The sequence below is a fragment of the Marmota marmota genome, unplaced genomic scaffold, assembly GCF_001458135.2.
Source record: "Marmota marmota marmota unplaced genomic scaffold, marMar, whole genome shotgun sequence".
NCBI classification, from domain to species: Eukaryota; Metazoa; Chordata; class Mammalia; order Rodentia; family Sciuridae; genus Marmota; species Marmota marmota.
This window is the reverse complement of record NW_026000048.1, coordinates 13430697-13442960: the sequence shown is the minus strand read 5'-3', so window position 1 is coordinate 13442960 and position 12264 is coordinate 13430697. Positions and strand designations below refer to the sequence as shown.

Genomic DNA, 12264 nt, shown 5'->3' with positions numbered 1-12264 from the left:
ATGGGAATCAGGTTGGGGGCAGGAGACTGTGGACTTGTGAGCATTTCCCAGTATGCTTATTTATCACTTTAGTCAGAAAAATACTAACTAGCACCTGTAGGGATGCATGATGCCAGGAGGCACAGGCTATGCTTCTTAAACTTTTCAGTAAAAAGAGAGAGAGAGAGAGAGACAGAGAGAGAGAGAGAGAGAGAGAGATGTCTGTGATCTGACTATCCTGGAAACAGGATTCAGAGAAACTAGGTTCCTAGCTTTGACTTACCTCTCTCAAGAGAGAGTAAAGAGAAACAGAGAAGAGAAAGAGATTAGAAGATGGAAAAAGGATGTGAATGAAAATATGAGATCATAAAGACACAATGGGAGGAATGGTCTTCCTAGAGTTTCAGCATCTGAAAACAGATGCCCTTGGTCCAGAATGTAGGGAGCACCAGAAGACATCATGTCACAGCCCCAGATCTCCAATATACTTTTCATTTCTCCAAGATAAAGACTATTTTCCAAGTGAAGCTGTTTTTTTCTACTTTGTTTCCAGAATGTCAAGCACATGTTTCAAGATCTAACCATCATCTGAATATTTACAAACCTGAGAGAAGACATTATTCCCAATAAGTTTAAATGTCTTCTACTATCAGCATGTGACTATGCAGTACAAAGTGTTTTCCACTTTTGCCCCACATTAAGCTTCTAACTTTGTTAGAAGCAAATTAATTGGCCAAGTTAAATTTGTTCAAATCAGTTACATAGGTATCCTTTTATACATTAGATGTACTCTATTCAGTTTTCACTATCAATTTTTTTTCAGTAAATGTCAAACTGTAAACTGGTCCAGGTCCTTTCAAAAATAGGCAAGGTAAATTATGCTTTAAATATATATTTTTTAAGTTTAGTAAAATGATAATAGATGGTCATTACACAAAAAATCATACAATAAAGTTTAAAAGTAAACCTCTTAGTTGGGCCATCTACAGATATGTACTATTAACATATTAGTATGCAAATTTTAGATGTTTTTATATTTATGCCTATATTTATAATAATGTAGTATTTTACAGCCATAAGGGACCAAGGAATTTAAATTATAGTTTAACTCAGTAAATCTGAAAAACATTGATTTGGGGTGGAGTGGGTAGGAAGCAAGTAATAGGCAATGATAATTAAAGAAATCAAGTATGCAGTATGCACAATATCATATTTACGCATGGACTTAATTCATACATGCTATAGTTCCAAAAGTAAGAAGCAATAACATAATAATAATTTAAACCAACTGAGCCTATTTCAGTAAATTTTTTTTATTTTGTTAATTTTCTTGAATGAAATAATATTAAATAAGGCTTCCAACATCAGAAAAGATATTCTCTATTAATATATCTTCTTTCTTGTCTGTGTAAAATATAAGATTATATGTGTGTATATGTACCTGTGTGTGTGTGTATATAAATAAAACAACTACATATTATATATAGATTTACTTGCATTCTTACCAAATTGTCAAATTACACAAAAAGAGGCTAAAGAACTAAGTGTAAAAGTACAGAAGACCATTTTCCCAGTACGTTCTACTCCTTTGCTTATTTTTAACTACTGCAAAACCTGATTTTTCTCAAGGTATTTCTAGTTATAATTGCAGTAATTTAAAGCTGATTAATTTGAAGGTAATTATTGTCAGTATATTTCAATTATTTTTTTGAAAATTCACTATTTTAGCTTAAAATATATACAACCATCATTTTATATATATATGTATATATGTGTGTGTGTGTATATATATATATATATATATATATATATATATATATATATATATATCTTATATTCTTACAAGCTTCAGAGAGTATGACTTGTTGCTAAGGATGATGACCCTATTTTAATGCTTATAAAAAACTCACATAACACATACAAACAAACTGTGTCAAAAATATGTCATGTATAAGTAAAAATAACCAAGAAAAAAGTATATCATCCATGAACAAAGAGAATGTTAAGTCATATTGAAAGCATATGTAATGTAAGGCCACTGGTCTCAAAAAGGAGTTAGGTGGTAATCAAGAAAAAATTTTCTAATGATATATGAGATAACATAGCATTTTGCACTTCTATATATATTACAAAGTTTGTTTTGTTTACATCTCCAGAAACCTTGGAAAATAACTCCCCATTTTGGATAATTTTTGTACTTCCATTTTAGTATGATGTTCTAAAAGGTGAGGAGAAGGTAAAAATAAGGAATAAATCCCCTTAAGAACAATGTTGTTTTAAATATTAATAATATTAATTTAATTAATAAAATTGTCCTGAGTGTGATATAATGCAGATATAAAAGTTAGTTTCTTCCCCTTTTTGCCAATCATATAAATTTGTTTTGTGGTTATGATATCATGAGCATTTTCATAGGCTCTTTACTTTTCAAATTTGATGATGTATATCATTGAAACAAAATTCTAATTCTCTAAATCCAAAGCAGTAAAATCCCATGTTTAGATTTCATGGATTAATAGTAGATAGTATAACATTTGGATGTAATTTTTAAAAACTTACAAAGTAACTCTTGGTTTCTACATAAGGATGAGTCATTAAAACACAGCTTTGGTGAACCTATTAATTTACAAAAATAATCCAAAATTACTAGAGTAGACCTTGGTACTGAATTCCTCCTCTCTGAATCAGAACATAGCTTTACAAGTTCCTCAGTAAAATGATAATTAAATGATACACTTTAAATTATTTAGGACAATATGACAATATAACAACTAAAATTTTTACTTTAAAAGTTTATCTTACCTACCATTAGTATGTTAATTTTCCATTGCCTTATTCAAACTTTTGGGATCACTCACAAAGACACATAACTATCCACTCTTTTTTACCTTAATGCTAGTTAATGTTTTTAACTTATAATATTAGAATCAGGACTTATTTGGAATGTGTGCTATAACTCAAATTTGCTTGAAACCTCCAGTTTGTAACCTACTCTTCTTTTCAATTCATGTCTATTTATTGTTCTAGTTTTGCAGAGTCAATTTACATATACAATAATAATCTTGGTAAATGTGCAGCACATATGTACGTATATATTCTCTTTCTGATTAATTTCAAATAATAAATAGTGTTTATATCTTATTAATTCAGTAAGGTTACTCAAACCTTTATTCTTCCTGTGATGAAAAGATAATGCTAAAGAAACAGTAAAAAAACACAGTTTTATTTTCTTTTTAAAAATAAACTGAGCAAAAGATTTTGCAAATATCCTAGTGTTTTAAGGAGAAATCTTAATTTTGGATTGCTGACTTGAATAATTATCATTTCAGATTTGTTCTTGCCTCAAGACTTCAGTCTGATTGGATGTTGATGCTATATTTTGCACATACTCATTTGACTGTGACAGTCACCATCGGGTTGCTTTTGATTCCAAAGGTATTCTTCTAACATTTTATTTTTCTTGCAAGACAACTATTTTAAAAAAGCATGGAGTTGTTTCTTCTTTTAAAAATATCTCACAACACAGACAAAGGGAAGCATGGAAATTTGCTGGGTACTGTAAAAATAGTTTTTTTTAAAACTCCTTTAGAAACTGGGTATGTTTTCATTTTAGATTCATAAAACGTCTTAAATAATTTTAAATGCCTTAATTTATACCAAAATTTATCATCCCTTTCCAAATATTTTTATTTCTACTATTGTTTTAATTATTATGGTTAAATGGCTTTCATTGTAGCTATAACATCAAGATCATATTTTTAAATAACTATTCTAAGAATCCTTCCTCTTTAGATTCATATTCAGAGAAGTATTGTGTTTAAAACATTCAGATATTTTGTTTAAATGGAAATAAATATAAAATTATGTATAGAAGAATCTCAATAATGATAGATTCTGAAAAATCTTATCCAGGTAGCATAATGAGGTGGGGGGAAAAAATGGGCCAGAACTCTGACAACAGGAATTCTGAACTTACGCTACACCATAAACTAGCTATGTGTAATAATGCTAGTCAAGATCTCTTTTATTTACTTTGATCTCTTTGTTTCAGTTTCCATATCTATGACATGATAGCAGTAAAGCTACTTGGAATAAAATAAAATATTGGAGTTTCGTGAGAAGATATATTATAAAAATTAGAGAAATACCATTATTTTTCTCTTTTATGCACATAGAAACACAATAATAGAACATTATATGTTTTCTCAGTACTGTACAGTATAACATTAGCACAGCTAAAACCAGAGTTGTGGTTTGTCTTTCATTGTAGACTTTATATCAGTTCTCACAATTAACTAAAATGTTACATTTAGCCACATTGCAAAGGCCAGTTATAAACAGAACAAAATACCTATTTTATTCCCTACTTGACTTACATTAACTAGACACAGTTTCATGTATTAGTTTGCTACTATAATTTATCTTAATGTTATTGTTAAATTAGAATTTCAATACTTTGCATATCATTATATATCTGTTAGATGGATGGATATTCAGAGTATTCATTCAATAAATAGTTATTGAACTTGAAAGAGAATTGAAAACATATGTTCATACAAGAACTTTGCATATGAATGTTTATAGCAGCATTATTCATAACCCTAAAAATAGAAACAACCCAAATTTCCATCAACTGATAAATGTATAAGTAAAATATGGTATATCCATACAATGGAATATTATTTATCAATAAAAAGAAATGAAATGAAATACTGACACATGCTACAACTTTGACAAACCTTAAAAACATTATGGCAGATTAATAAGCCAGACTCAGAAAGCCACCTATAATATGATCCCATTTATGTTAAATGTCCAGAAGAGGAAAATCTGTAGAGACAGGAAGTAGACCAGAGGTGGCCATAGCAGGGAGAAGGGGGAATAGAGTGATAACTTAATGAGTTTAAGGCTTCTTTGGGGAGTGTTGAAAATATTCTGGGATTAAATAGTGATTGATGATGGTTGTACAACCTGTGAATACACTAACAATTTTATACTTTTAAATTGTAAACTTTAATATGTGAATTATATATCAATAAAAAGACAAATTTAATATATTGAGGGGCTTTGGTAGGCACTGTTCTATATCCTTATAATAAGAATAATGAACAGATAAAAGTCTGTGTTCTCATGGAATTTATATTCAGGAGGCAGAATTGGGGGACAGACAAGATTAACAAACAAGACAAATGGATAAAGTCCTAAGGAAAAAATTACATAGCAGGAAGTGCATATATTTGACAAACAACTATTTTTTGGTGGGGGGAGGTGCTGGGGCCTAGCACATTCTAAGCATATTCCTCTACCACTGATTTACATCCCTAACCTCTGTAACCCTTGGTGCTGTTTCTTGAACTCATGACTGTCTCCAAGGTTTTGCTCAAGAAAAAACAGTCCCATTCTTATAAACCGTCTCCAGCTGGTTTAGATAGTATCCCATGAGACTTTGGATGCCATCATATTCATCATTTATAGCCCAAGTTCATCATGCCTGTGAGTCTCACAAAGGTAGACAGAAGAGGGAAGGAAAGTCTCCATTTCTGAGTCAGTTCCAGTTACAAAACATGAATTATGACTTAAGCCAAGAATTGCTGTTTCACATGTATTTCAGATACATTTTCACCATGCTAGTTGACACTAAGGTATCTCTATATCCCCAATGTTAGTTTTTGGAAAGAATATTTGAACCAATAATAAGCTAGAAGAGAATCCATGTTCTCTGAGCTATTATTTTATTTTCAGCAAATAGTTTTTACATAACTGTTCCTTATTTTACATATTCTTTATGTGTGGCTACATTGCTTTGATTCTTCTTTCTGCTTTCCATCCTTTACCCTACTCATTCTTCCTGATTTTTGCACTTAGAAACAAGTACATGAAGTAAAAAAAAAAAAATCATATGAAAATAATTAAAATACAAAGAAGGAGGCACTTGAGAATAATAGTGAGCTTGAGGAAAAATGTGTTAATTTCAGTGAATATTTGCATTTATACTTAGATACCATTCACTCCAGAACTCTTTAGGCCAAGAGGATACTGTGCTCCAAAGTGATCTCATGTCTTCTTCTAGATTTCATTGATGACAGAATTGAAACTGGAGTCAGATATCCTGTTTATTTTGAAAGTAACTTTTTTGAGCCTATGTGTAGAATACTAAAAGTTACATCCCTGTTACTAGTAGGTTTTTATGGCCATAGATGAAATAAATCCTCACCTAAGTGAAGCAAAATGACAAACACAGGAGACTTCACTGCTCAAAAAAAAAAAAAATCCCAACAATCCAACCAAAAAACCCTCCATCCACCTGCTAGTGAATCTACATTTCTCCTCTTAGGCAACATTTCTTTGGATTCTTCTACTTATTTATATTTTCAAAAGGCAAGTGGAATAAGTTAATACTGGAAGCCTAGGAAATAAACAAGGGTGGAACTTGGAGTCAAGAGAGGGAGCCAAATGCTAATATTGCCTCACTGAGAGCACCAGCATATAACATGGAAAGCAAAACAAAATATAGCGGCAAATCATTGGAAAGTGTTTAGTGAATGAATTTATCAAACTGAAGAAACGCTGTTCATAATAGCACCTTTAGACTATTATTGTGCTATGTCTACAGTGGGTTAATACCTACAGTTCATATTGAATATCTATTACAGTTTTCACATTCAAGCAATAATCCACGCGATGATATTGCTACAGAAGCATATGAAGATGAGCTAGACATGGGCCGATCTGGATCCTACCTGAACAGCAGTATCAATTCAGCCTGGAGTGAGCACAGCTTGGATCCAGAGGACATTCGGGTAATGCTGGCCTATCTTCTTTCCTGTTTCAGAGTAGGCCCAGTTAATCCCATTGATACAGGCAAATGTGTGTGGATTGGTGTGTGCATGTACATGTGTGCCTGTGCTCATGTTGGTGTACACAGCATTAGAGAGAAAGAATGCATATATGTGAACTGAAGACATCAAATGCAGAGGTAATTCAGAGATAACATGTATAATTGGAAAGTATATGCTATTTCAACTCTTACAGTAGCCTGGGAAAATTTTATATTTTTGACGTGACTTATAGGCAGTCATGATGAAGAACTGATTATCCATGTTCTAAAATATTAGTTTGTAACAACCTGCTAATGGAAAAGTAGGATATACCTGTGACCAGAGAAACTGAACTGGATTATTTAAAATGATATGTGATAACATATCAGCATCTGAAGGAAGAAGGTGCCCTTTAGCAGTCTATGAACTGTTGACCCTTAAAGCTAATCTAGCATCACGTAGAACTTCATCAAATGGCAATATGGTGCTTCCAACATTATTCTGGAGTATGGCTCATCAGTAGTAGATAGTATGTTGTATTTTCTTATGGTCCTGGTTCAGCTTTGTCCACACAAATTGAAAGTTCAAAATCCTTGCTCTGTGAAGGAAGGGTAGAATTCATGAGTTCATGTCTTAAAGTTCAAATTTTATGTAAAACAAAACGCAAAATAATTAGAAGGTAGAAATGAGGAGAAAATTGATAAGCACAGATGTTAACAAAAGTTGTAGAGCAATTTCCCTAAAGAACTTAAGCTTATTGACTTCTAATACCATTCAGTGAAATTGGCAAAAACACTCCATTGAATACCTTTTTGAATTTGCTCTTGTTTTGGCAGGATGAGCTAAAGAAACTGTATGCCCAGTTAGAAATATATAAAAGGAAGAAGATGATTACAAATAATCCCCACCTCCAGAAAAAGCGGTGCTCGAAGAAGGGCTTAGGCCGTTCCATCATGAGGCGCATCACTGAGATTCCAGAGACTGTCAGCAGACAGTGTTCCAAAGAAGACAAGGACATGGCAGACCACAGCATGGCCAAAAGTACAGCCCTCGTCAGGAAGAACCCACCAGAGCCTTCAGGTAATACAGGGAAACCCAAGGAGGAGTCCCTGAAAAACAGAGTCTTCTCAATCAAGAAATCCCACAGCACTTATGACCATGTCAGAGACCAACCGGAAGAGTCCAATAGCCTACCAACAGAAAACCAAGAAGAGGAGGCTACAGAAAATTCCACACTGGAATCTCTCTCAAGTAAAAAACTAACACAAAAACTGAAAGAAGACAGTGAGGCTGAGTCTACAGAGTCAGTGCCTTTGGTGTGTAAGTCAGCAAGTGCTCACAACCTCAGCTCAGAGAAGAAGCCTGGGCACCCACGAACATCTATGTTACAAAAGTCTCTTAGTGTCATAGCAAGTGCCAAGGAGAAGACTCTTGGATTAGCTGGGAAAACCCAAACATCAAGTGTAGAAGAACGTGCTAAATCTCAGAAACCTCTGCCAAAAGATAAAGAGACAAACAGGAAGTGCTCAAATTCAGATAACATGGAGACTAAAGATCCTGTCCCCCCAAACTCCAATCATCTGGAGGAACCGAGAAAGCCTCAGAAATCTGGGATTATGAAACAACAAAGGGTTAATCCCACTACTGCCAGTTCTGACCTGAGCCCAGGCACCACCCAGATGAAGGGCAACTTTGACATTGGGGAAGTGTGCCCATGGGAGATTTATGACCTGACCTCTGGTCCTGTGCCTTCAGAAACAAAAGCTCAAAAACACGTGTCTATCGCGGCTTCTGAAATGGAAAAAAATCCAACATTTTCCTTGAAGGAGAAAGCCCACCACAAGCCTAAGGCAGCTGAAGGCTGTCAGCAATCCAGTCAGAAGAGCATAGATAAGGCCGAGGTGTGCCCTTGGGAAATCCAAGATCAGTCTTTTTTTGAAGATGAAAAACATTTGATTTCCAAGACTACAGTTCTCCCAGGGAGAGCCAAAGATGAGAATGGAGGTCAGCACCGTGCAGCCACTGTGCGTGCTGGGCAATACGAGGAACTGCCCCCCAAAGTCATGGCTTCAAAAATAGAGAATGAAAATCTCAACCAAATGCGAGACCAGGAAAAGAAATCTTTCTCTGTGGAAAATGCGCCTGGTTCCTGTAACTCCAGTAAAAACTCCCAACAACCGTTAACATCACGAGCTGAGGTGTGTCCTTGGGAGTTTGAGGCCCCCAGTCAACTAAATACTGAAAGAAGTGTAACTTTACCAGCCTCTTCTGCTTTGAGTGCAAATAAGATAGCTGGGCCTCGAAAATAACGAGGTAGTATCCCCAGGAAGAAAAGAAAGAAGAAAATCCCAATGTGATATAAGACAGAAGATCTAAGAATCAAAAATTCCCAGAGTATTTTGTCAGTCAAGGGAAATATGACAGATAGTGAGGGGAGGTGAAAGGCAAGGGCTGAAGACGACTAGGACAGGTCCAGAATGTCACAATGCAGAAGTCAGCCTTCAGCAGAAGAGAGTCCTCCCCTGGTAAACTAAGAAAATTTTTCATTTCAGCACATTTAAGGGAATGCCCTCAACATCCACCCCAATCCATCTTTCCTCATGGGACTTTGAAGATCCTAAGCAAGATGAGCAAGGAGACAGAAGATGTATGATTTTGGCAAAGAGGAAAAAGTTTTAGATAGATATATATGTCAAATTCTAAGTAGCTGACTGAAAAGACCTTACTTTACCTATTTAACCTTGATAGCACTGCTAACTTAATGCATCCCAAAAATACCTTTTATATTAATGATTGCTCTCATTTTATTAAAATGTATGTTTCAGTACATTGTTGTGTCTCATATTCAAGCATTCCAGATTGTATAATTTTTGCAAATAACTTTGATATTATGTGACACAACACATTTATGCAATCTGCAGCTACTCAATTGTTATTGCAACTTACAGAATACCTGCTATCAACTTTAGTTGATTCTTGAAGTACAGTAAGCTTTCTCTGGCTTAAGAAGCCATAACAGTTATGATAAAAACCTTTAGTTTGGGCTGTGGTTTATATATTGTGAATTTGGATTTGACTCTATTATTTCACATCATGGTTTGTTATACAGTCTTAATCAGGGTTTTTTATACAAGTTGAGTTACTTATTTTGCACTTGTTAGGACTTAGAAGGTTTATTATTATTGGAGATCAAGTGGTCCTACTTAGTCATGTCTCAATAAGTTAAGGACAACTTATCCATTGTTTGTTCAAAGTCAGAGTCATTCCAATTACTTGTCCCTTTTACTCTTTCAGTATTTCATACTTAGCAACATTTCCTAAGGAAGAAGCTAAGAGTGAGAAAAATATACTGTGCATTATTATTACCACTGGAAAGGGAAGACTCTAGGAATGATGAGAATTATAGCATTAATACACATAGATCCAGGAAATTTGCCTTCAAAGTGAAGACAGAACGATAGCTCCTAATAGCACTTTCAAGGGATTATTTTTTTAAAGAGAAAAATTAATGATAGCATCAATATCATTAAATGGATATATTTTATTATGCATACTGAAAATATATTTTAAATTACCTTAAACTATTTATTCTCATAAAATTTTATTCATTGCTTCAACTAGGGATAGAACTTGCTGGGCTCAAATCCCAAAGAGGGTTTATAACCTGATTTATTCAAAGATCATAAGGTGGTATGGATTCTTCATTCTAGAAACCTTCAAGTCCTGCAAATTGCCCTTGCAAGCCACCTTACTCAAAATGAAAAGCCTAATATTATTTGCAAGGCAAAACAGCCTGCAAAGCATATCTTACAAAACTTACTGCATTCCACACTGATCTCTTCGCATGAAAATCCTAAGCTGCTGACTTCACCCTACTGATGTGATCATGCAGTGAGATTCCAAAGCTCAGTCTCATTTTATTTAAAGGTGAATCACTTAAAAATAGAGCCCAGACTTTGCTTTATCTCACTCTAAACACTGAAGTATCAATTGCTTATTTGGCCAGGATATTTCCAACCTAAATAACTGCTTTCCATATCATAAGCAGCAAGAGAAACATGCTAGGAGGTTAAAAGATGGGAAAAAAGAGTCAGAAGGTGGATTTAAGGCTTTTTCTTAGAGAATTTTATCTGCAGCAGAAGGTAAAAACAGAATTCTCTGTGTCCACCATCAACATTTTCTCAGTGATTTCATTCAAGAGTATGCGAGCATGTGGCCCTTTTACAAAGCTGTGTGTGAATCTCCCTCACCCATTTGCTTGCTTTGTGCAATACTCAGGTTGGTGGGGTAGGTACGAAGAGCTATAGAAATTCTATTTTAAAGTGTTGCCTTCATTTCTTTCTTTCATCCCTTCCTTTTTAGTCACCCAATCTTCCTACCTTTTTGAAGTTCCTAGAATACTACTTTAAGGTTTATTTGTGAACTTGTTTTTGAGTTTCTAGACCCACATACATGTTTCACTTACGTCTGAGATTTCTTAGCATTTGATTCATTTTTGAGAATTAAGCAGTGACTTTTATTGCACTTCAGGATGATCCTGCTAGACACACGGCTTAATGAAAACTTGCCAAATTATACCTTAGTGACATTCTACAGACCATAGATTATTCTCTACCAGCATAGAATGGTGAAAATGCCTAGGGTCTTTCCTAGAGTTTCATTGCCATTATTAATCACCAAGAGAAGTTGAAATTTACAATTCTGGAGGATATTTTCCCAGGCTGATTACAATAAGAAAGTGAATAAACACTATTAGAGTCTCACAAACATTTGTTAGGTTGTCCTTCTCAATGCATGTGCAGGCTGCATCCTGTCCTTGTTTTTATGCCAGGGTTTATAAATAAGTAGATTTATATCAATCTTAATAGAACTGTATATTTTATGCAAGAATTAAATGCTTTACGACATGAATTATAACCCATTGTAAACTTTGGTGGCAATATGGATTTGACACTCGACAGTTCTCTTGTATTTGCTTCCTAGGTTTCTGCATGCAAGTGATGACAGGTAGGACTGAAAAAACACTGCCTTTGACTTCTAGCATTTAGCAACTGAGAGTTGTAGCGTCAACAAAGCTGTAAGTCTCTTCACTTAATCTGTGGTTCTTCTGAAGCTATTATCTGAAACCTACAGCATCCCACCATGAGATATTTGGTAAATTTATGTCGTGATGTGTTGCAGCATGTAAATAATTATAACTTCTCTGCAATAAAACATATTTATATGAAAGTGATTTATGGTGATTTGTGTGTTCATCTGTCAGGAAGTAAATTTATTTTACCCAACTCACTTTAGAAAGAATTCCACATAGATCTTTGGTTTGGGTACTCTGAGGCACATATTGCCTTATCTTGCCTATCTAGAGAAACAAGTGATTAGCCAAATGTGGTCTCAAACATACAGGTAATCATTTGGCACCATTAAAACCCATTAGGACTAATGGTATTGATTTAAGAAAGTTCTGCCC

The 12264-nt window shown here is 34.2% G+C and overlaps 1 protein-coding gene across 1 annotated transcript in view; it reads left to right on the top strand.

The window, feature by feature from the left end:
* Gpr158 (G protein-coupled receptor 158) overlaps window positions 1–12030 on the top strand; it is a 480026-nt gene extending 467996 nt beyond the window's left edge. The window contains exons 10-12 of the mRNA XM_015495224.2: window positions 3309–3414; window positions 6633–6779; window positions 7634–12030. Of these exons, the coding sequence (XP_015350710.1) occupies window positions 3309–3414; window positions 6633–6779; window positions 7634–9106 (1726 nt within the window). The 3' untranslated portion in view covers window positions 9107–12030. The remainder of the gene's footprint in view (window positions 1–3308; window positions 3415–6632; window positions 6780–7633) is intronic.
* The last annotated feature ends 234 nt before the right edge of the window (window positions 12031–12264 follow it).